Below are 26,379 nucleotides of genomic sequence, written 5' to 3' on the forward strand. Positions count from 1 at the left end.
CCAACAGTTCCTGCCAGTCTGGAGATCCATCACCACAGACAGGTGGGTCAGAAAAATTGTCCAGTACGGTTATTGTCTGGAATTAACATCCAATCCACCCAACATACCACCAAGACACCGTCCTATGTCCGCAGAGCACTTGACATTATTGCAGCAGGAAGTACTAAGTATGCTGCAGAAAGGAGCCATAGAGCTCGTGCCTGTAGAACAACGTGGGTCAGGGGTGTACTCGCTGTACTTCTTAATCCCAAAAAAGGACGCGTCTTTGAGACCTATACTGGACCTAAGACCTCTCAACCAATACATTCTGTCAGAGCATTTTCATATGCTCACCCTCCAGCAGGTTCTGCCGTTACTCAGTCAGGGAGACTTCCTAGCAACACTAGATTTGAAAGATGCGTATTTCCACATACCCATGCACCCATCACACAGAAAATATCTCAGGTTCACTATTCAGGATCAACATTATCAGTTCAAAGTCCTCCCTTTCGGAGTAACAGCGCCCAGGGTCTTTACCAAGTGCCTAGCGACAGTGGCTGCACACTTACGGAGACAGCACATTCACGTCTTCCCTTACCTGGACGACTGGCTTGTTCATTCAAAGTCAGCCCAGCAGTGTGCCAGCCACATATCCCACACCATTCACCTTCTTCACAGTCTATGATTCTCACTGAATTATCCAAAATCACATCTTCAACCCGCCCACGTACGGCAGTACCTGGGCACGACCATAGACACTCTCGCAGCCACTGCTCAGCCAAATTTAGTGAGGATCAACAGCATGCAACTGCTGAACAAAGTTCAGACCTCAACACTCCCTTCCAGCGCGAGTGTTCATGCAGTTGATAGGCATGATGGCCTCCTGCATCTTCATAGTCCCGCACGCGAGACTACATATGCGCCCGCTTCAGGAGTGCTTGGCACGTCAATGGAATCAGACTCAAGGACAGTTGAAAGACCTAGTGTTGGTGAGCGGTCGGGCATACAACTCTCTGCATTGGTGGAATCCACAAAACCTTTGCAAGGGCCGACTGTTCCAAGAGCCTGTTCCACAAATAATACTGACAGCGGACGCGTCTCTCCAGGGATTGGGATTTCATGTACTCAATTACACAGTGCAGGGACTATGGACAACACAGCAAAAGAAGATGCACATCAACCTTCTGGAACTGATGGCAATCTTCCTGGCAATGAAGGCATTCAAAGTACACTTGTGCAACAAAGTCGTGTTGATCCGGACAGACAACATGACTGCCATGTACTACATACAGAAGCAGGGAGGAACACACTCTCCACAGTTGTCTCATCTGGCTCAGAGCATGTGGAAGTGGGCCATTCAGAGGAACATATTCCTCATGGCGGAACACCTCCCGGGCAAGGACAACCAGATGGCGGATCTGCTCAGCAGACACAGCCACCAAATGCACGAGTGGGAGCTACATCCGTCAGTACTCCAACCGTACTTCCAGCAGTGGGGTCATCCAGAGATAGACCTATTCGCCACAAGGGAGAACGCAAAATGCCAAAGCTTTGCCGCCAGGTTCCCCCATCCACAGTCGCAGGGCAATGCGATATGGATGAACTGGTCAGGCAGATTTGTGTACGATTTTCCTCCAGCGCCATTAATACCGCTAGTGGCACGCAAACTAAGGCAACACTCTATAACACTCATCCTGGTTGCTCCAACGTGGGCACGCCAGCCATGGTACACCACGTTTCTAGAACTTTCCGTGGTACCGCATCAAAGACTGCGGCTAACACCCAAACTTTTAACGCAGAACCATGGCGAAATTCAGCACCCAGATCCGCAACAGCTAAACCTGGCGATCTGGCTCCTGAAGTCTTAGAGTTTGGCTACCTGAACCTGCCTCCAGAATGTATGCATATCAAGGAGGCCAGGAAGCCCACGACCAGAGCTTGCTATGCGGCTAAATGGAAAAGATTTGTCATTTACTGTAAAAACAATGACATTAATCCGCTGGATGCATCCATTCAGAACATCATCTGTTACCTGTTACACTTATACCGGTGCAATCTGGCATACAGCTCCATACGTATACATCTAACCGCAATAGCAGCCTATCTTCAGAACAGGCAGCACCTCTCTTTATTCAGAGTGCCTGCCATCAAAGCCTTCTTAGAGGGACTCAAAAGAGTGATTCCTCCAAGACACCCACCGGCACCAGTGTGGAACCTAAATGTGGTCCTCACCAGATTGATGGGTCCACCTTTTGAACCTCTACATTCATGTGAGATTCAATTCCTCACCTGGAAAGTAGCTTTCTTAGTGGCAATCACTTTGTTGAGAAGAGTTAGTGAACTCCAGGCACTAACCATTCAAGAGCCATTCATACAGGTTCACGCAAACTGGGTCGTACTACGTACCAACCCCACATTCATGCCTAAAGTGATATCGCAGTTCCACATGAATCAGACTATTGAACTGCCTGTTTTCTTTCCAAATCCAGAAAATGTCGCAGAAAGAATGCTCCATACACTAGATGTAAAGAGGGCCCTCATGTACTATATAGACAGAACAAAGGATTTTAGGAAAACAAAACAATTGTTCGTTGCCTTTTCTCCACAACACAAGGGCAACGCCATTTCCAAAGCAGGGATAGCCAGATGGATCGTTACATGTGTTCAAATTTGCTATAAAAAAGCTAAACGCACATTAACGATTCCTCCAAGAGCCCACTCAACACGAAAGTTAGGGGCGTCCATGGCTTTCCTAGGGAACATTCCTTTAGAGGACATATGTAGAGAAGCCACATGGTCCACTATACATACATTTACCAAACACTACTGTGTAGATGTACATTCAAAACAGCAGGCAGCTGTAGGACAGGCTGTTCTCAAGACCCTTTTTCAGACTGCCGCATCTGGCACAGTTAACCGCCGCTAATGGAGGGACTGCTATGTAATCTATGCACAGATATGAATTCAGCAGTCCACATGCCTCGAACTGAATATGCTACTTACCAGTATGCATCTGTTCTTGGCATGTAGGGCTGCTGACATTCATATCGCCCACCCTCCTCCCCGGCGCCTGTGGCGGCTGCAGCACTCAGACTTACTGTATAGCATGGTCATCACTTACTGTATCTACTCCATCACTGCCACAATGGCGAAAAACAATCTGAGGATGGAGAAGATGCCCATGCGCACTGTGGTCCAGGGGGGGAGCCACCTATCTCGTGATACTTCAAAGACTCTTCCAGGACAACAATGTGCAATCATCCGGACCCAACACTAGGCGGCGATCTATGCACAGATATGAATGTCAGCAGCCCACATGCCAAGAACAGATGCATGTTGGTAAGTAGCATATTCATTCCTTAATAGGTACAGGGTGTACAGAGTCCACAGTCCCCCAGGGTTTGACAGAGGTTAAAGTTAGATATAACCTTACTCTCTAAAGTGGTAGCTTGGTCGAGCAGTAAGGCAGTATCAGAGGACAATGTAAAGCATTTGTTGTACACACTCAGTCAGCAAATGGTTTCACACACTCAATAACTGAACTCTAGGCCAATGGTTTATATATAAAAAAAATATGATTGTTTTATTTTAGAACCAACACTTGGATTTAAAATATACTTTCTCAACAGGAGATGTTTCATATAAATACTTTTGCAATATGCAATAGACTTTAGTAAACAGTTACAAGTGGTTGCGGTAGGCAACTCTATTTTTAAACACAATACATTGAGCTCAATGGTAAATTCAAGTTATTTGCAACAGATTACTTTTTAGATTACTTTTGGAATTCCAGGACTGGATCCTAGATTCAGTCCTTGGTCAGTTCTCAGAATCAAGTGATGAAAGTCGACTTAATTACTGTAATGAATTTTAACTAATATTTAGCTATTTTAAAAGTTGACACTTAGAAAATATTTAAAAGAAAACAGTCAATGATTCCCTATGGAAGAAAATTCACATTGCGGGTACAGTATGTTCTCGTTACTTTTGTAATCCAGTACTTGGTGCCTAGACTCAGTACTGGGACCTTTATCCAAAACAGGTAAGTAATTACGTTTTCAGATATTATACGATTTTTGAAGAATATTTAAAGATTGCAGGAATCGACACTTAGAAGAAATTTCACAGAAAAATAGTCAATGGTTTCCTATGGAAGAAAATTGAGTTAAGGGTAAGTACAGTTGTAAGTATTTTTCAGAGTCCGTGCTGGGCACCAAGATCCAGCACTGGGAGCTCACCTAAGAGCAGGTGAGTAAATTCGTTTTTGTCACTCGGCTGATTTTTGGTGAATATTTGAAGATTTGAAAAGTCCACACTTAGAAGAAATTTCAGGAAAAAGCCAGTCAATGTTACCCTATGAGGAAAATAGAGTTTGCGGTTTAATGGATCAGGCGATTGATCCTTGGGAAGACTACAATGCACCAGAGTCCCCCGATCTACCCCAAGATGATGTATACCCCTCTGGGCCATCTCCTCCAGATGACGCCATAGGGTTTACACAACTTTCACAGAGCAGCTGCCTTTCATGGGGTCGATCTCCATACTGACCCAGTGGATGACGACTTCCTTATGGATACACTATTACCCTCTCATAAGTCCACCACCATCTTACTAATGCTTAAAGGGGTTACAAAGCACGCACCAGACTTATTCAAAGACCCCGTCAGAGCCAGGGTAATTAACCCCAGGTTGGAGAACAATACAAAGCCGCTCCATCTGACCCAGCCTATAGCAAAGGCCATCTACCATTAGACTCTTTAGTGGTTTCCAACGCACGGAAAAGAGCACATGGTCAAACAGCAGGGGGCGCTCCTCCCCTGATAAAGAAGCCAAACTCTTAGATGCCTCGGGGAAACGCATGACATCTCAGGCAGCCAATGTCTGGAGAATTGCCAACACCCAAGCTCTTTTGGCAAGATACGATGGGGCTCATTCCGATGAGCTTGAAACCCTTGTACAACATCTACCAGACACATACAAGACCAGGGCTACTGATACAATACAAGAAGGGAAGGTTATTACTAATACTTCTATCCGTTGCGCTCTAGATGCTGTTGACACGGCCTCAAGAGCAATAAATATGGGCAAAGTTCTACGCAGGCATGCCTGGCTGCGTATTTCTGGTTTCAAACCAGAAGTACAAACAAGTATTCTTAATCAACCCTTTGACCAACAGCATCTGTTTGGCCCCTCAGTTGATACCTCTCTTGAAAAAATGAAAAAGGACATTGACACCGCAAAATCCATGGGGGCTTTACAAAATCTAATTCCCAAAGCGTCCTTTCGTCGCTCCTCATATAGAGGTGCCTCAACTTTTCCTACCAACACTGCATCCTCTTGGTACAAAACTCCCACCCAATCCTTGCCCAGTACAGGGTTTTACAGAGGAGGATACAGTCAGCAATACTAAAGGCAGAGGTAACAAGACGCGTACTGCCTCCGCCCCTAAACAGTGACTTCCCTCCCTTCCCCCCAGACCATTCCACTCCTATCGGGGGTGAGATTACAACATTTCCTACCTGTCTGGAGCTGCATCACAACAGACAGGTGGGTGAGACAAATAATTCACTCAGGTTATTGCCTGGAGCTCACTTCCACTCCTCCAACAATACCACTCAAACAGCGTCCCATGTCACAAGAGCATCTCACACTCCTAAAACAGGCGGTTCTTGCTCTACTGCACAAACAAGCAATAGAAATAATTCCACTACACCAGCAAAACACAGGGGTTTACTCGCTGTATTTTCTTATTCCCAAAAAAGATGGCTCTGTCAGACCTATTCTGGACCTCAGACCCCTGAACCTTTACCTAGTTAGACCACTTCCATATGGTCACATTACAGCAGGTCCTTCCTCTTCTAAAACAAGGCGACTTCCTTGCTACTCTAGATCTCAAGGACGCCTACTTTCACATTCCCATTTACCAAGCTCACAGGAAGTACCTTTGGTTTGTAGTGGACGGTCAGCATTACCAATTCAAAGTCCTCCCCTTTGGGGTCACAACAGTACCCAGAGTCTTCTCAAAATGTCTTGCGGTAGTAGCAGCACACTTGAGAAGGGAAAACATCCATGTCTTTCCATATCTGGACGACTGGTTTATAAAAGCAAAGTCATACCAGCAATGCGTCCAGCACACACACACCATTCACCTCTTACACAAACTCGATTTCACTATAAACAAAACAAAGTCGCACCTCCAACTATCCCGGTCTCAACAGTACCTAGGTGCCACAATAGACACCTCCAAAAGACTTGCATCCCCGAACCCAATAAGAATACAGGCCATGCAAGCTTTTATGCAAATTTTTCAACTGCAACACTCACTAACAGCTCGAGTGTTCATGCAACTAATTGGAATGATGGCCACTTGCATTTTCGTAGTACCGCACGCAAGACTCTAGATGTGTCCCCTAAAAGAGTGCTTAGCAAGCCAGTGGAACCAGGCTCAAGGTCAACTAACAGATCTGGTGGTGGTGGACGGCCGAACACATCGCTCTCTGCAGTGGTGGAATGCCAAAAACCTTTCCAAAGGGCGGCTGTTCCCCGAGCCAGTTCCACAGGTGATGCTAACCACAGACGCATCCCTCATCGGCTGGGGAGCTCATATGTCAGAGCACACAGTTCAAGGCAGGTGGACACCACAACAAAAGCTACTCCACATAAACCATCTGGAGTTGCTAGCCATTTTTTTAGCACTAAAATCCTTTCAAAATTACCTATCAGGCAAGACTGCCTTAGTCCGTACAGACAATATCACAGCCATGTATTGCATCCAAAAACAGGGAGGAAGACACTCCTTACAGCTCTCCCTGCTGGCGCAGAGCATATGGAGGTGGGCCATTCCTCAAACAATCTATCTACTAGCAGAGCATCTACCAGGAGTTCAAAATCAGATTGTGGATCTGTTGAGTCCTCAGAGCCAACAGATTCACGAGTGGGAACATCATCTGCAAGTTCTTCAACCTTTCTTTCAACTGAGGACAGCCACAAATAGATCTGTTATCCACACACCTAAACTCCAAATGCCCAAGCTTCGCCACCAGGTATCCACACCCATTGTCCAAAGGCAATGCGATATGGATAAATTGGTCAGGCAAATTTGCATATTCTTTTCCGCCTCTCTCACTCATTCCGTTAGTGGTGCGCAAGCTGCAGCAACACTCCCTCACGCTGATCCTAATTGCACCAACATGGGCACGACAACCGTGGTGCACCACACATCTGGAACTTTCAGTGGTAACACATCAAAAACTGCAACTCTCACCACATCTGTTAACACAGAACCATGGAGAGATCATGCATCCGGACCCCATGCAGCTCAACCTAGCAATTTAGCTCCTGAGATCTTAGAATTTGGATATCTCAACCTCCCATGAACTTTATCAAAGAAGCTAGACGTCCTACCACTAGAACTTGCTACGCAGCTAAATGGAAAAGATTTGTTCTATATTGCACCAATAACAACATCAACCCACTAGATGTTTCTATCCAGAACATCATATGCTACTTGCTGCATCTCCACAAATGCACTTTAGCATACTCCTCAATCAGGTTACATCTTGCTGCCATAGCGGCCTACCTCCAAAACAGACAGCATCTATCATTATTCAAAATTCCTGCCATTAAAGCCTTCATAGAAGGCCTTAAAAGAATAATTCCTCCCAGGGTACCACCCTCACCTGTTTGGAACATCAACATTGTTCTCACCAGGCTCATGGGCCCTCCATTTGAGCCTTTGCACAAGTGTGAATTACAATTCCTTTCATGGAAAGTTGCCTTTCCAATAGCTATTACATCACTCAGAAGGGTGAGTGAGATCCAGGCTCTAACAATTGAAGAACCATTCTTGCAACTCCATCACAACAAGGTTGTTCCAAGGACAAATCTCAAATTCCTTCTAAAAGTCATTTCACCATTCCATCTCGATCAGTCTGTTGAGTTGCCAGTATTCTTCTCCTAACTTCAAACAGTAGCTGAGAGAGCTCTCCATACGTTAGATGTTAAACAAGCTCTCCCCTATTATATTGATAGGACAAAGCCATTTTGTAAAACAAAACAGCTTTTTGTTTCCTTTTCTCCACTGCACAAAGGTAACCCCATTTCAAAAACTGGGATTGCAAGGTGGATTATTAAATGCATTCAAATTTGCTACCAAAAAGCAAAACACACTATCCATTCCCCCTAGGGCTCATTCCACCCGTAAACTAGGGGCATCTATGGCATTTTTAGGGAACATTCCCTTAGATGATATCTGCAAAGCAGCTACATGGTCTACACTGCACACATTCACAAAGCACTACTGTGTAGATGTGCAAGCAAAACAACAAGCTAGTGTGGACAAGGCTGTACTCAAAACACTATTTCAAACCACTGCAACATATTCTGGTACTCACAACTAAGGGAGAGAACTGCTATGCGATCTATGCACTAGTGTGTGATCTGCAGCCCATATGCCTTGAACAGAAAATGCTACTTACCAGTATGCATCTGTTCTTGGTATGTAGGGCTGCAGGGTCACACACGCCCACCCGCCTCCCCGGCTGCCTCTATCTGTTCCAGTAATATCTTAATTAGATACACTATTCATGGGCATCTTTCTGTTCTGTCACAACTCCATCATTTCCCGTAATGGCAAAAAACAACCTGAAGATGGAGTCGATGCCCATACGCACTTTGCTCCAGAGGAGTCATCATCTACCATACAAAGACTCTTCCAGGACAACAACAAAGTGTAATCATCCGGGCCCACCACCAGATGGCGATCTATGCACTAGTGTGTGACTCTGCAGCCCTACATGCCAAGAACAGATGCACACTGGTAAGTAGCATTTTCCTTTATCCACTATCAAGGCTTACTCAGTACACTTGGCATTGAGAAATGCAAAGACATGGTACACGCGAAACATTATGTTCCCAAAATAAAACATGCTTGTAAGTAAGCAAATAGTTTCTTATGGGGGTACGGGAGACTTGATAGATCAAGCTTTATTTTGTGTGGTTTTTATGATGCCTCAAATGCAGTTAGAATTAGAATTTGCTGTTAAAATTGTTATAGTTTGAAGGTATTTGAATGGTGGTGTCTGGGATTGTTCTCTAATGTCGTACTTTTGATCTTTCCCAACACCATTTGCGCTGCTGTTTAGGGGGTTTGTGCATACAGTCAGTATTTTGCCACCACAGGTTTGGTTGATGGGATTTAGAGTCTGGTGGTTTGTTTATTATATATTTGTGATAGGAGGCACTTCAGTGGTTCACAAGTGGTAGTTAGCCCTAAATAAACGTCACAATTCAATACAAGGTAGTCGTTAATGGTTCAAAGATGTTTCTAGATATGGATGGGATGTATTTGTAGTGAAATTAAATGGATTTGATTCATGTAGTTTGGTACTGTAAAGTTGGAATGAAAAAACTTGATAGCAAGACCACAAATATGAATTGAGAGTGCTTTAGGAAAGAAGTGTCTTGAAATCTAACAACCTATGAATTAGCCTATTAGAAGTATATTCTCAGGTTTTGTTTTCACCTACTGCTGCATGGAACTTAAAAAAAATATATATTGTGCAGTCTCCTGTATTTTCATGCACATTATATACTTTTTATTGTGTTAAGAGTGTGGGGGGTATTGACAGGAGGGATTTCTTTTTCTTGACATTTCGTCATTACTGAGTTGACTGGTATTTTCTTCTTAGGCTTGAATTCTAACTTGAGTGTAAATGTCGATATGGGCAGTGGAAAAGAACCACAGTCAAGACTTAGAAAATGGACAATGGGGGACAACAGCATGTCTAACCTATCGTTGGATCAAAACTCCAGCAAACATGGTAAGTTGAAGATGGAATGCTATAATATAATTAAAAACCCTACAACATAAAATACCCATGATAATTAATTGCATACAAGTTGATAGCAAATTATATGTAAAACAATATTTAAAACTGAGTTTGCAGATTTCGGTTTGTTTTTTGAAACGAGTCACATTGGCTTAGCTAACTACATATCTTAGGTTTTCCTTTACTAGGCCGGATAGAGGTATCAGGTGCAAAGTATACCCATGTGTTAATGTGATGGTGTCCTTGTGGGGTATCTGTTCATAAATTCCTCCATAGTGAGTTAGACCCTGACAAAAAAACACAACCTAATTTCCTGAACTGATTTTTGAGCAGGTGTGGCATGCCGAAGTTTCCTTGTACTTTGGAAGGTGGGATTCATCAGCATCTGTTTATTCATGGGATGACATGCCTTTAATGATTTATTCATTAAAAGGTAAATATTTAGTTTAGTAACATGAGTAAATCACTAATTAAAACAATGGCCCATCCATTTAATTATTTGGGTTGGATATTTTCTCCAATTAGCAATTAACCTGAAGATCCACCACCGAAGGACGTCAGAATATTTTCTCTTCCGCATTTTAAGTGCGAAAGTCCTCAGTGTGAGCTCTTTTACCACTACAAACAATGTTTGTAGGATGTTTGGCTGTAGGTACACACGGTCTGCATACTTCTGCCATCTAGTGTTAGGCTCTGACATTTGTAACTTGTTTTTGTTAGAAGCCGTCTTTTGAGCCACGGGAAATGCGACTCCTCCCTGTGAGAAAGTGCCATCTTTCTTGCATGGTATGCCCCCACTTTTTGCTGAATTGCTGAATGTACTTTTACTGAGTGTGCCCTGGGCTCCTGCCAATCGGGTACCCAGGGCCTATGTTCCTTCCCTAAAACCTGTGCTAAAACCCAAATTAGCAAACCCTGGCCACATGTCAGCCCTTGGTAAATGGTACACTAGGTACCCAGGGCCTTGTGACCAGGGAAGGCCCCTAAGGGCTGCAGCACTTATTGTGCCACCCTTAGAGGCCCTGTACCCTGACACACACACACTGCCCTTGCAGGCTGAGTGTCTGGGTACAGAACAAAACAGTCGACATGGCACACACTCCTGTGTGCCATGCACACAACACACACTGCCCTGGCATACATCAGTGCTGCCATTTAAGAGTATATGGTGCTGGGAGGTCGTCAACACGAACTCCACAGCACCATGATGGCTCCACTGAAGACTGAAGTTTGGTATCAAACTTTTCAGAGCATTAAACCCGCACTGATGCCAGTGCAGGATTTACTGTACAATGCACGACAGAGGGCATCGTAGAGATGCCCCCTGAACCTAACCTACAATCCACGTCTTGTCTGAGGGGCTGCCTAGGCTGCCACACAGCAGACATGTTGCTGGACCCCTGGGTAGAGAGCCATCCGCTCTCCTGGGCCTGCAACAATGCACATCCTGGGCAAGGTGCTAGGCCTCCTCCACCAGGATGGGCGGCGGAAGCTTCAAAAGCATGCCACCTTTGTGAGCTTCCCCAGGCCACTTGCTGTACTCAGCAACTGGCCCTCACCGGTTCTGAACCCCACTCTGGCGGGAAGACTAGCGGGAAACCCCAATGGAGGAAAGGGGGTGTGCCAGCCTCTGCCAACCCCGCCCCTCAGGTATGGGAGGCGAGGTGAAGCACATCCCCGGGCTCTCGTCATCTTGAAGATGGGGAGCCCTGCCCAATCAGGATTAGGCTACTGCCCCCCCTCCCACAGGAGAGTGGCAGGATAGGGGGTGTACCCACCCCAGGGAAGGAACCCATTGGTCCCTGCCCTTTAACTACCTGTAACACCCCTAAATTTAGTGTTTAGTGGCACCCTGAACCTTCCTTCCTCAGATCCAGATTCAGAAACAAGCCAGAAGATAAAGAAACAAGAAGACCTGCCGTGCAGCAGCTAACAAGAGGAAGACACCAACTGATTTGGCCCCAGCCCTACAGGCCTGTCGACCCTCGAACCTGCTCCTGCTAATCCCCGGTGTCTCCAGTGGTCAGCAACCTCAAAAACCCCGCAGGACCTGACTGCCTTGTGATTCTAACTAACTGGGACTCCCACGAGCAGTGGTACTGCTCAAAGCAAGTAACAAGCCCCTGGCATAAAGACCACGAGGATGTCCCCCTGGCGACTGAGACCCTGAATCCAGCACCCAAGCACCCACCTTGACGCTCCTGACGACGCCTGCAGCCTCAGGATGGGCAGGGGAAGCTTCAAAGGCATGCCACCTTTATGAGCTTCTCCAGGCCACTTGCTGTACTCAGCAACTGGCCCCTACCGGTTCTAAACCCCCACTCTGGCGGGAAGACTGGCCGGAAACCCCAAGGAAGGACAGGGGGTGTACCACCCTCTGCCAACCCCACCCCTCAGGTGGGGGTAGGCGAGGTGAAGCACATCTCCGGGCTCTCGCAATCTTGAAGATGGGGAGCCCTGCCCAATTAGGACTAGGCCACTGCCCCCTCCCACAGGAGAGTGGCATGATAGGGGGTGTACCCACCCCAGGGTAGGGACCCAGTGGTCCCTGCCCTTTACCTACCTGTAACGCCCCTAAATTTAGTATTTAGGGCACCCTGAACCTTCCTTCCTTAGCTCCAGATTTCGAAACAGCAGTGAAGATCAAGAGACAAGAAGACCTGCCGTGCAGTGTGAGAAAGTGGCTCTGTATATACTGTTCCCAAATAGGTACAGGGTGTACAGAGTCCACAGTCCACAGTCCCCAGAGGTTTGGCAGAGGCTAAAGTTAGATATAACCTTACTCTCACACTCTGCACATGCCAAGCCTGGCCTGCGCTTGAATGAACAAAGACCCCGAGGACGTCTCCCTGACTGTGACCCCGAATCCAGCACCCAAGGACCCACCTAGACTCTTCTGACGACGCCTGCAGCCTCAGAACCAGGGACCCCTGCAACCGCGACCAGCCAAGGGTAAGATTTCCCGACACCAAAAGGCACCCCGCGCCCTGCGGCCCCCTGTGCCCAACCTATCCTCCAACTACCCAACTTACCCCTCGAATTGTTGCTCACACCTGAAGAATCTTCGTCCCCGAGCTTGCAGCCTTTGTTCGTTTTTGAGCTTCTCCATTGCAATCCATTGAGCGCCCGAAGGCTCAAAAGCACCCTGCACCCAGCCACCCAAGTGCCCCTGGCATTGCGATCTCTACTGTACTCTACTTCCCCATTTGCCCTGAGCAAGTGACCAGGAGCCCAGCTCCCACAGCCGCGTGACCTGCTAGCCAGCAGCCACCAACCAAGGGCACCATGCCTCCCATAGGATAACATTGGGCCTAATTCACTCTGCACCCGGCTGCCCCTGTGCCGCTGAGGGTGTAACAACTATACTGACCTGACCCTGGGAGACCCCTGAGTCTATGCCCAGAACCTTAACTCTGCCAGTCGAGTACTTACCCAAAAGCCGATAACTCTTTTCTTCCGTAGGGTAACATTGACTGGTTTCACTTGAAAATTCTTCAAAGTGTGGTGTTTCTAAACTTTAAAGTATTCACCTAAAATCTACTGAGTACCGAAAACGAAAATACTCACCTGCAATCAGGAGAGATCCCAGTGCTGGATCTTGGTGCCCAGCACTGACCCTGAAAAGTAATTACAACCGTATTTACCACGAACCCAATTTTCTTCCATAGGAAACCATAAATTGTTTTTTTGTGAAATTTCTTCTAAGTGTTGATTTTTGCAAACTACAAATACCCTTTAAAAATCACACCAACTGTGAAAACGTAATTACTTACCTGTTTTAGATGGATATCCAAGTGCTGAACCTAGGAGTCCAGCACTGGATTACAAAAGTAACAAGAACATACTTTACCTGCAACTTGAATTTCCCTCCATAGGATAACATTGCCTGGTTTTTGCTGAAAAAGTTTCTAAGTGTCGATTTTGCAAACTTAAAAATATTAATTAAAAATCACCTATGTAACCAAAACACATTCTTTCAACTGTATACAGGTGGTGCCCCAGTGCTGGATCCAACACTGAGTTGGAAAAAGTAACAACAACCCCACTTACCTGCTAAGTGAAATTCCTCCCATAGGATAACATTGGTGATTCTATGAGAAAAAGTTTGTCAACTTTTAAAATACCAAAATATTGCTTAAAAAATCATTTCATTTCACTACTGTAACCAAAACGCTTTTACTCAACTGTCTACAGGAAATGTCCCGGGACTGAATCCAGGATCCAGTCCTGTGGTTAGAAAAGTAATCCTCAAAATAAGTAATTGCATTTAATTAGAAATTCCCATTGAGCTCAATGTATTATTTTGTTTGAAATTGTGTTGCCTATCGCAACAACTGTCTATTGCATTCAAAAGCCTACTGCATATAGAAAGTATTTATATAAAGCCTCTCATTCAGAGAGTATATTTTGAAATCTATTGTTGGTTCTAAAATAAAACAACCATTTATTTTTATACAAAACCATTGGCCTAGAGTTCAGTTCTTGAATGTGTGAGACCATTTGCTGATTGTGTGCATCCAGTGCTTTACACTGTCCTCTGATGCTGCCTTACTGCTCGACCAAGCTACCACTTTGGAGAGTAAGGTTATATCTAACTTTATCCTCTGCCAAACCTCTGTGCACACTGTACCTATTTGGGAACAGTATATATAGAGCCACTTTCCTACGCTCCCTGACCATACATATGGGCACCAACTCCATTGTTATATTGTTTTTCTCCGCCATCGGGTTCAGACATGCATCCTGGACTCCGTCTTCAATAGTTGCTGCTTTCGGCCCACATGGCAAAATCTTCCTTTCCAGTCGCCAAGAAGAATTCCCTAATTGGTGACCACTGCTTGTCTGCTCTCTCAAAATGCTTTGGAGACTTTTACTGAAGACCAGACCCCTGTCTCTCATGGCTCCTCCATCGACTCCGGACGTGTAGAGGGTGATAGAATGGGCACCATCTGGAAATGCCCTCAGTGCCATGCCATATACTCCTGGGACGATCTCCACAAGGTCTTAAATTTGTCTTGCCATGACAGCACAACATATGCCTTCTCTTACACTTTAGGTGCAAGAAGCCTCTGGAAAGACCAAAAGTGGGCGAACATCAGGATGCAGCAGTTGACAGAGGACATGTTTGACATTTTTGGTGAAGGCTGACAGCATCACCTGAAGAAGAGGAGGGCATGAATCATCAGGTGTCCTGGCTGCTTGGCTCAGCCCAGAGGTCATAGATTCTGACTCCTCTGAATCAGAAGGAGAGACACAAAGGTGCTACATACACTTCAGTCGACACCGGCCCTCACACAGTCCACCTCGAAAGCAGTGTGTATGGTTGAAACTGAAGCACATAAGCTTTGCACAAAACCACATGAGGTGGAACACTGCCCGCCAGAGTGGGTTGGGCATTGAGCATTTGAGCTGCGATCAGTAATCGGGCATGGCAACAGAGTGGAGACTGGATTCAGGCGAGAGCTCTGACCCTCATCTGCCTTAGAGCCTGAGACCGGTCTGTACCGAAACACCCTTCCAAGCTGAAGCCCCTGCCTCGTTGGACGTAGAAACCAGCGTCTGAGTCCAAAACCCCCTTACACGACTGACTCCAAAGACTGACAGGCCTGTACTTGAAAAGCTCCAAGAGGAGCTTGATGGGAGACAGATTATCCATCCTGTACCAGGAAAAACTCTTCGAGCACCACAGAGACTTTGCCTAAGAAGAGAAGGCTTGCCTTTTTGAGTACAGTACAACTCTTCCAAGCCTGCACCACTGAAGTGTCCCAGAGACTAGTCTACCGCCCCTCAACTTCCTCCACTACCTCTACCACTGTCAACTCCTCCAGATTCCTCACGAGTCACCACAGTTCTGTAGTAGGGGATCTCTGTGTATAGTCATAATCTATGAATAGTCCCGCCCATGTGCGTGGACCCCGGAGCAATCAAAATATCTCTTAAGCTGTCCTGCATTTGCAAACCTGCAAAGACACTTAAGAGACAGACAAAATAATACAGCCTAATAACAATATGGCTGCACTGGCCAGCACTTCCTCTGAAGTGAACACAAAAGCCAAAATAAAGTTTAAATGTCATTTTTATTCACATCTGACATGTTCCTTTATTGCATCACACTCCCTTCACCAAAATCCCTTTAAACAATAGAGAGGAAGGGGTGGACAGACAAGCCCTATAGGCTGTCATTATGTGTCTGCTAAAGGGATACTGTGCCTTTAAGAAACTCTCCAGAGACCCCCGGTATCCCAGGATGCACAGCCAAAGCAAGTTACTTTCAGTTCTTTTTTCCGGCTCCTGCTAGCAGGACCCTGGAGCTTGAGCTCTACCCTTTTGGGTGGATATTTGGACTAAATTTTGGATTTTTGGATAAATAGTGTGTTCGTTCGACGTCTAGAGCCTTTCTCTACTGCATCCTGCATTTTGGTGCAATTTGCCCACTCTTAGCATGGCTTTATTTGATAAATGCCCTGAGTGTGGGAGGAAAAAGGCCAAGACGGACCCACATGATGTCTGTATCCTCTGCTTGGCATCCTCACATGTCCCTGCTACATGTGCCATCTGCAAGACCTTCTCCAAGAGGACCCTGAGGGACAGGGAGAAGATTCGCCTCCAGGGACAGGAGAAGCAGAGGACAGGTGGGACTTCGGGGCATGGAGGATCTCATTCCCCTTCCTCTGCCCATGCTTCAGCCACTGGAGGGACCTCCGGGCAGAAAAAGCAGCAGAAACGACACCTACCGGCTGGTAGATCGCGTTCGACGTCGAAGACGACGTCGACGGCGAGAGGTAAAGCACCGGTGTGTTCGCCGTCGATCCAGGGCTCTGGATCGCGGCGTTCTCGACGTTCGACGTCGAGAGAGGGGCCGGCGAGACCTAGGACTAGGTCGCCGTCTAGGATTCCACGGTCGACGTCGACACACCATTGACGTCGTACCGAGCCCCGCGATGGATCGCCGTCGAGGCACGGATCGCCGTCGAGGCGAAGGAGATCGACGTCGAGGCGAAGGAGATCGACGTCGAGGAGACGTCGTTCACAGTCGACGTCGAGAGACTCTCCGTCGACCCGTGGCCCCTCGACGTCGAGGGGACGCCGGACGGCGAGGAGACGCCGTACGAGGTCGACGATCAGTTCGACGTCGGTGACATCTGGTAACACGTCTTCGGTGATTACGATCTCCAGTCGTGGATCTAGGAGACGACAGCGCTCCCCCTCGTTTACTTCAGCACGGGATAGGCCCGCCAAGAAGAGAAGGGTGGACGGGAGTCCGGACAGTGCTGGTCCTGGTTCTCCTGCAAGGAGTGATGGAGCTCCGCAGCCTCTCCCTCAGCCGCTGCCTCAGAAGCCTCCTACACCTCCTCCTCCTCCTCCTAAGCGACCTACGCCACCGCCGGTGCCTCAGCTCCCGCCGTCTCCTCGGCTACCGGCGATTCCTAAGGCTCCACGCAGACCGAGGTCACGCTCTCGATCTCGCCGGAGGTCACGGAGTAGACACAGGTCGTCATCTCACACAAGGCATGGACGATGGAGATATAGATCTCGTTCCAGAGGCGCGAGGTATACGGACTCTTCTGGCAATGGACGGCTCTCCCCCTCGCTGTCGGAAACTCCGCCTACTCGAATCTCGCCGGTGGATGATATTGCCACTTTCCAGGATGTGCTGATGAGGGGGGCGGCGAAATTGGGAATCTCCGTAGCAGTCCCGGTTCCCACTACCTCGGTGATATTTTAGACATTGCACAAGGCTCACCTGTCACGCCCCCTCCTCCTTTGGTTCCGGGTTTGGAGGAACCAGCCATGGAGGTTTTCTTGACACCGGCAGTGGTGAAGTCTGCTCCCTCACGGTTGCAGAAGAAGTACAGGGCCCCTGATTCGGACCCGGCGTTCCTTAGGGTGGACCCTCCCCCGGACTGTGTCATTGTGGTTGCGGCTCGTAAACAACACTCCACGACGCCCTCTTCCACGGCTCCTCCGGATAAGGAGAGCCGCAAGATGGACTCCTTGGGGAGGAGAAATTGCTCTTCGTCGGCCACGACTATGAAGGCGGCTAGCGCCTCTGCCCTGCTGGGTCGCTATGACTGATCGCTTTGGGACTCTGCAACAGTTTGCTGCCTCCCTGCCTATCGTTGCTGGCGGCCCATGGGTACTGTCATGGAGTACACATGAGGAGACATTCCTGGCTGAGGCTTACCTCTCTCAAACCTGAAGCGCAGCAAAAGATTGCTAACTTGCCTTTCTCTGGTTCGACGTTGTTCGGGTCTCATGCGGATGACGAGATGGCCCGCATGAAGGCTGAAGCAGAAACCCTGAAGGCCGTGGGGTTGGAAAGAGCCAAGGAGCAGAAGTCATTCCGTTCCTATGGCAGGCGTTATTCTAAGCAACGCGGTCAAGGGCGCCAGTCTGGTCACCCACAACAGCACCAGCAACAACAGTTCCCGAGGCAGTCCTTTCAGAAGCGCCAGAGGCCAGCATCAATCCTCGTCGGAACAAAGGCCCGGCCGGGTCGAAGCCCTGAAAGGTCACTTCCCCCTCGTCCGTTACCCGCTCCGGTGGGGGGGAAGTATTCAATTCTACCTGGCAGAGTGGAGGACAATAACTCAGGACAAGTGGGTGCTGAATATTGTTTGCAATGGATACAGTCTTCGTTTCACCAGCCCGCCTCCTCAGATTCCACCAGTGCGCTCTCCCTTCATGGTGCGGGAGCTCCAGGGGGAGGCGGACGTTCTGTTAAGGAAGAAGGCGATAGAAACTGTTCCTTTGAGGCAAAAAGGAAAAGGCCTTTACTCCATGTTCTTTCTCGTCAGAAAAAAGGACAAGAACGAGTTCAGGCCTATTCTTGATCTGCGTCAAGCAAACAAGTGGATCCGCAGAGAAAAGTTCCGTATGTTGTCCCTGCATCAGATTTACCCTCAGTTGCATCGAGGAGACTGGCTGTGCGCCATAGATCTGCAGGACGCTTACTTTCATGTGCCGATCGCACCAAAGCATCGCAAGTTCCTGAGGTTTCTGGTAGGCAACAACCATTACCAGTATACAGTACTCCCGTTTGGTCTGAAGTCTGCCCCACGGACATTCTCCAAGTGCATGGCAGTGGTGGCAGCACACTTGCGGAAGAACAAAGTGTTTGTGTATCCATACCTGGACGATTGGCTGATCAAGGCTTCCACGTTCCGGGAAGCCCAGTGTCACTTCAACAGGACAGCTGCCTTGCTTCATCGCCTGGGGCTGCACATCAACATGTCAGACAGTGCCGATCCCTGTGCAGTGTCTCCAGTACTTGGGGGGCCTCAGTCAATACCTTGAACGCAAGCGTGTGTCCTTCGGAGGAGGGACGCTTATCGATCCGTGGGAAGGCCCTGCACCTCCTCTCAGCCCACCAGACCATAGTGACAGATGCGTCTCTCCAGGGCTGGGGAGCGTTTTCGGGCCCTCTTCAGATTCAGGGGATATGGTCACAGACGGAGATGACTTACCACATCAACTTTTTGGAACTCAGAGTAGTACACTTGGCCCTGAAGGCGTTCCATCCCTCCTTCACGACGAACTCCCTGCTAGTTCAGACGGACAATACTACTACCATGTATTACCTCAACAAGCAGGGGGGCTCCTGTTCACGCACGCTGTCTCGGGAGGCACAGACTATTTGGAATTGGCTGGTGGCCAGGAACCTCACGATCACGGCAACCCATCTGCCGGGAGTGCAGAATGCCCAAGCCGATGCGCTCAGCAGGCTCGTTCAAGAAAATCATGTGTGGGTGCTAAACGATGACGTGCTAAGAGACGTCTTCGCAGAGTGGGGCACTCCGGACATCGATCTGTTCGCTACGACAGAAAACAGCAAATGCCGCGACTTCGCGTCCAGGTACTACCAACTAGGGACACTGGGGAATGCCCTATGGATCAGCTGGTCCAACAGCTTTGTCTACGCCTTTCCACCCATTCCCCTGATTCCGGCGGTGCTGATCAAGCTGGAGCAATCAGGATCATCCTGGCTCTGGATTGCGACAGAGTGGGTGAGGCAATGGTGGTTCACCGACCTTCACCGGTCTGTTCTGCCACACCGGCGCCTGCCGTGTCGGCCGGACCTTCTCACGAAGTTCGGAGGACAGATGGTTCACCTCAATCTCTCGTCCTTCAGTTTGGCAGCATGGCTCCTGAGCTAGTACAGTATGGACACTTGAACCTACCTCAGGACTGTATGGAGATCTTGAAAGAGGCGAAGAGACCGTCTACGAGGACTTCTTACGCCTATAAGTGGAAGCGATTCTGCTTATGGTGCAAGGCAAAGGACATTGACCCTACCTCCTGTAAAGAGGATGTTATTTTGCCTTATCTGCTGCAGTTAGCTCAATCTGGGCTTAACTTTCAGTCTATTAAAGTTCATCTCGCAGCTTTGACTGCGTATAGAAAGGGCCCTTCCCAAACCTCATTTTTTCAAATCCCTGTGATTAAAGATTTTTTGGAGGGTTTGCGTAAGGGGTTTCCCCCTGTTAGACGACCTTCTCCACCATGGGAATTGAACGTGGTGTTGTCCAGATTAATGAGGGAGCCTTTTGAGCCTATTCATAAGGCTTCTCTGCAGCATTTGTCCTGGAAGGCCGCCTTCCTTGTGGCCATTACATCGGCCAGGAGAGTAAGTGAGATTCAGGCTCTGTGTTGTCAAGAGCCGTATACTGTATTCCATGCTTCTAAAGTGGTAATGCGTACTCATCCTAAGTTTTTACCTAAAGTGATATCTGATTTCCATGTAAATCAAATGATAACTTTGCCTACATTTTTTCACCATCCCTCCTCTCCGGCGGAGAGGTCTCTGCATTCCTTAGATGTGCGTAGGGTGTTGAAATTCTATCTAGATAAGACAAAAGACATCCGCAGGTCGGATCAACTGTTTGTGAATTATGGTTCAGTAAGAACTGGTCTAGCTACCTCAAAACAGTCCATCTCCAGATGGATTGTGTCCTGTATTCAGCTTTGTTATCAGAAAGCTAATAAGACGTTGGGGGGTAAGCCTACGGCGCATTCGACTAGGGGCAAAGCAGCGACTACAGCTTTGCTTAGGAATGTTCCGATTGCTGACATTTGTAAGGCTGCCACCTGGAAGTCGGTCCATACGTTTACAAAGCATTACTGCCTGGATTCTGATGCTAGGGCAGATGCGCAGGTTGGACAGGCTTCGCTGAGGAATTTGTTTGCACAGTAGTTTGTTGGTGTTTGGTTTTTGCTCCACCGCTGTTTGTTGGTTGGGATGGGCTTGCCATTCTAGTCATAGATTATGACTATACACAGAGATCCCCTACTACAGAAGGAGTAGTTTCTTACCTGTAACTCCAGTTCTGTAGTAGGGGTATCTCTGTTATAGTCATAAGCGACCCTCCCTCCTCCCCGGTGGAGTAAAACTGGCAGTATCAGGCCTGTTGTTTATACACCTTCAAAAAGAACTGAAAGTAACTTGCTTTGGCTGTGCATCCTGGGATACCGGGGGGTCTCTGGAGAGTTTCTTAAAGGCACGGTATCCCTTTAGCAGACACATAATGACAGCCTATAGGGCTTGTCTGTCCACCCCTTCCTCTCTATTGTTTAAAGGGATTTTGGTGAAGGGAGTGTGATACAATAAAGGAACATGTCAGATGTGAATAAAAATGACATTTAAACTTTATTTTGGCTTTTGTGTTCACTTCAGAGGAAGTGCTGGCCAGTGCAGCCATATTGTTATTAGGCTGTATTATTTTGTCTGTCTCTTAAGTGTCTTTGCAGGTTTGCAAATGCAGGACAGCTTAAGAGATATTTTGATTGCTCCAGGGTCCCCGCACATGGGCGGGACTATTCATAGATTATGACTATAACAGAGATACCCCTACTACAGAACTGGAGTTACAGGTAAGAAACTACTCCTTCCTACTTTGACACTGGCAGGCCCTAATCCCCAGCAGAGGAGTAAAACTCAGCCTTTTACCCACCACTCACATAGAACCTATAGGAAGACTGACATAGAACCCCCACCCCCAGGTGTGAGAAAGTGCCCTCTTTCTGCATGGTTGCCCCCACTTTTTGCAGCTGATGACCTTTGACTGAGTGTGCCTTGGGCTCCTGCCAAATAGGTACCCAGGGCCTATGTTCTTTCCCTAAAACTGCATTAAAACAAAACCCAATTGGCGCACTCTGGCCACAGGTCAGCCCCTTGTAAATTGTACCACAGGTACCAAGGGCACTCTGACTAGGGAAGGCCTCTAAGGGCTGCAACACTTATTGTGCCATCCTTAGAGGCCATGTACCTTTACACTCACACACTGCCTTGGCAGGCGGCGTGTTATGGTGCAGAACAAAGTGAAAAGTCGACATGGCACACATCCCTGTGTGCCATGCCTACAACCCACTGCCCTAGCATAGATGACCCACCGCTCTAGCTGGGTGCATTCTAGTGGTGAGGGTACAGGTGCATGAGCCCTGTACCCCTACAGTGTATAAGCCAATTCTTAGACATTGTAAGTGCAGTAATGCCATTAAGAGTATATGGTGCTTGGAGTTTGTCATTACGAACTCCACAGTACCACAATGGCTTTACTGAAAACTGAAGTTTTGTGTCAAACTTCACAGCACATTAAACCCACACTGATGCCAGTGTGAGATTTAATGAAAAAGGCGCACACAGGGCATCTTAGAGATGCCCCCTGAAAAATGACCTAACACTAGTGTCCAGGCTGAGTGGCTGCTCCCCAGCTGCCACCACCAGACATGTTTCTGGACCCCTGGGTTGAGACCCTGCAGCTCTCGGGCCTGAAACAATGCACATCCTGGGACGAGGTGCCAAGCTTCCCCCCCGGATGTGCAGGGTCCACGAAGGGGAAGCTTCAAAGGCCTGAAGCCTTTGTGAGCTACCCCAGCCATTTGCTGCTCCCAGCAACTGGTCCCCACTGGTTCTGACTCCCACTTTGGGCGGGAGAATCAGCGGGAAAGCCAAGTGAGGAAAGGTGTGCCCACCTTTGCCAACCCCGTCCCTTAGGTGGGGGAGGCGCGGTGATGCACAACTCTGCCCCCGCCATCTTGCAGATGGGGGGGACCCAGCCAACCATAGACATATGCCCCCCCTACTGGAGGGTGACATAATAGGGGGTGCACCCACACCAAGGAAGGAGCCCTTTGGTACAGACTTTTAATTACCTGTATTGCCCCTACATCTAAGGGCAAGCCTCGACCCTGCCTCCTCAGACGAGAACCAACCTGAAGAAAATGGCGACCGAAGAAGCCATGCTGAACTAAGAAGAGGAGGATGCCCACTGACTTGGCCCCGCCTTACCGGGTTGTCCACCATTTGAACCTGCTCCAGCGAAATCCTAGTGTGTCCAGCAGCCCTCAAGAACCCGAACGACCTGCCCTGCCTTCCAAAACCAAGACTTTGTCGCCTGTGAGCACCATATTTGCTCACCCACAGACTCTGGCCAAATCTGTGAGTCTGCACCCAGGGCCCGAGGTTGAGTGGCCCAACTCCACGAGGAGGTCTCCCTGGCGATCCTGACCTGAGATCTGGTGATCTCAGACCTGCCTCGCATCTCCAATCGTCCCATGGAGTCTTTCTGGAGGATCCCCGCGAGCGGAGCTGGTAAGAAAACCTGAGGCCTAAAGACACCCATGTACCACGGCCTTGGGTGGCCGAACCAACAGTGTTTCAGCATCCCTAGCCATCCCAACTTATCTCTCCAACCAGTGGTCACCTCCAGCAGATCTTCGTTCCCGAGCCTGCAGTGTTTTTTGCAACTGGGGAATCCCCATTGAAATCAACGGGGCACCCGATGCCAAAACATCACCCTTCATCCAGCTGCCCTGTGCCCCTGCTGGTGTACCTTGGGTGCTAACTCTGATCCCCCTTAGCACTGAGCCTAACACCAGAAGTTTTGCTTCCACGCCCTTGTGGCCTGCTTGTGAGCAGCCACCAACCGAAGGCTCCCTAGCCCCCATTGGAGGGGGCACAGCACTCTGAACATTGGGGTGCAGCACTTTGTACCTGCCACCCTAGTGCTACTGAGGGTGCTTTGCGAGTGAATCCTTGATCCTTGGGGAACCCTGGTTCTAACCCCAGAAACCAACTCCCTAACCCAAGTACTTACCTTGAAACCGATAACCTCATTTCCACCCGTAGGACTGCATGGATTGCTTTTTCTTGTGAAAATTGTTCGGTGTGGCATTTTTTTTGTAAAAACTTTAAAAACTGCAAATATCTAAAAACTGCTTTACTTTCCTTTTCTTGAGGAAATGTCCCAGTGTGATATCTAGGCATATCCCACTGAGTAGAAAAAGTAATCAAAAATAATCTAACCGTGATTTCCACTGTATTCAAAGTATTTACAAACCTGTAACAGTCATTTTCATGCAGCTTGGTTGTATTGTACAACCTGCCTTGAAAAGTTCCATTTACACTTACCTGTGCCAGGCTTGCTTGGTTCTAGAAAAGAAATGTAAATAAATATTATTTTATACAATGAAATTGGTTTGAGTTCAGTCTTTAAATGTGACATCATTTCTTGCCTGTGTGTGTACAACAAATGTTTAACCCTACCCTCTGATAAAGCCTTACTGCTCGCCCACACTACCACAAATGGAGAGTAAGGTGCTATCTACTTTTAGCTCTTGCCTACCTTTGGGGTTCCCCTGGACTCAGTGCACACTATACCTCATTTTTGTATAGTATATACAGAGCCAACTTCCTATACCATATATATATATATATATATATATATATGTGTGTGTGTGTAGCAACTAGGATACAAGTATAATTCCATGAAAAACAGGAATGAGGATTCTTGAGACTACCACACTAAGCCCATCACTCAGCCCTCAAGTGGAATGTGTACAGCTTGTCTCAGCTCATCCTTGATGTAGTGTGAAAGATTCAGCTGGCCTTACTTCTTTGTTTAAAACCAATGCAGGCCGTATAAACATATAATCACTTTTTTTTGTTGCAAACTCCTACCACAGCTCAAACTTTCTCCTCAGACTAACATTCCTTTTTTTACAGTGCACTGCTTGTGCCTTTTCACAAGCCTGTTGGATCTTTGCAAAAAGGAAGAGCTTGTGATACTTGTATAATATGAATGACGATTTGGTGTACAGTTGCAAGTTTCTACCTTTTGTCACATAGAAAGATAATCTTTGTCTAAGTAATCAATTCACGTTAGCCTTCTGTAAGTGATAGTACATTAGCAAAAACCTGTTTTATGCCAACATATTTTTTTTTTCCCTAAGGTGCTATTTCGAATAATTTTCGCCTTGAAGACCCTCCTTACAGTCACTATGACTTCCTGAATAGCAGTAATTCTCCAGCCAGTCCCCCCGGATCGGTTGGGGACAGCTGGTCCAGTGCCAAATCGCCTAATGGCTCCAGCAATGTTAACTGGCCACCAGGTAACATAGTTCACTTTCTAAATTTTTTGCATATTGCTCAGTTACAAATATTTAAATGTTGCTCTAATATCGAGTGATCTGCTCAAGAAGCTGTATTTCTCCTACCAGTGTTCTAAAACTGCATGCACTGTCCTTGCAGGTGCCCTGTTCACAAATTCATAGAATGCTTGTTTGCAATGTGCCCCCTTTCCTACCAGGCGCCACTTGTCTTCCTGCTTCATTGCAGTGTATTTACCTCCACTGCTAGCTTCTCATTGTTTTAGCATGATTAATGCATTCATTGTTCTGTTATCATGATTAAAGATCATAGATATTCTTTTTCTTCCAAGCACATGCTGTACTAGAATTCCGTGGTTGATCAGTATATATTTCCCCTAGCTCTTTTTGTATAATTTTAGTTTTGGGACGGAATTAAGATATTTGTTCATCTTTATTTCAGAGTTTCGCCCTGGTGAGCCTTGGAAAGGTTATCCGAACATTGACCCTGAAACTGACCCCTATGTCACTCCCGGCAGTGTCATCAACAATCTGTCCATTAATACTGTGCGGGATGTTGATCACCTCAGGGACAGGAATAATGGTGAGTGGCTTTACATTATTTTTAAAACTCAAAAAAGAGGACAAAGAACATGGACTTGTCATGATTATTGGGGGGGGGGGGGGATTGGAGGAGGAGGAGGTTTGTAATAATGCTTTATATTTTTTGGGTAAGTTAATCTTAGACCACTTCTAAATTGTTAATGTCTTACTTTAGTGGCAGTTTAGTACTTTCAGGAGACCCATTCAGTTTTGAAATACCTTACTGGGCCTTTACATTGCCATAATAAATGTAAGACAATTGATTACCATGGCACACATCAGTGTGCTGGTTGGAATTGCAGTTCCTTTGGATGGTTGTTCTTTTCTGTTGGGTCATGGAGAAAGTGCTGGCTCAGTGTTTAGCAATGCCAATATGCTGGTGAATGACAGGCATGGTCGTTTAAATCTGTGTGGTGAAAGGGTGTGTCCTCATTGCTTCGTGAAGCTTTATTCAATTAGATTTCGTGGGAGTGGAATGCTTTCATTTTGGTAAGAACTGTGCTCATTGTTTTTGCTGAATGTATTCCCATGTGGTTTGTGGGGAGACACACACCAGAGTGTTGTCCATGGAGTAATATGTTAGCTATTTAGGTGTTCCTGC

At 47.3% G+C, this 26,379-nt stretch overlaps 1 protein-coding gene across 7 annotated transcripts in view; it reads left to right on the forward strand.

Moving 5' to 3' along the window:
- The window catches only part of TNRC6A (trinucleotide repeat containing adaptor 6A), a 451,850-nt gene that overhangs the window by 305,608 nt on the left and 119,863 nt on the right, over positions 1-26,379 (forward strand). For all 7 annotated transcript variants that reach the window (XM_085629474.1, XM_085629478.1, XM_085629475.1 and 4 more), the window contains 3 exons: positions 9,669-9,800; positions 25,041-25,199; positions 25,639-25,779. In XM_085629474.1, coding sequence (XP_085485600.1) covers positions 9,669-9,800; positions 25,041-25,199; positions 25,639-25,779 — 432 coding nt within the window. The remainder of the gene's footprint in view (positions 1-9,668; positions 9,801-25,040; positions 25,200-25,638; positions 25,780-26,379) is intronic.

The sequence above is a fragment of the Triturus cristatus genome, chromosome 10 (assembly GCF_964204655.1).
Source record: "Triturus cristatus chromosome 10, aTriCri1.1, whole genome shotgun sequence".
In the NCBI taxonomy this organism is placed as follows: domain Eukaryota; kingdom Metazoa; phylum Chordata; class Amphibia; order Caudata; family Salamandridae; genus Triturus; species Triturus cristatus.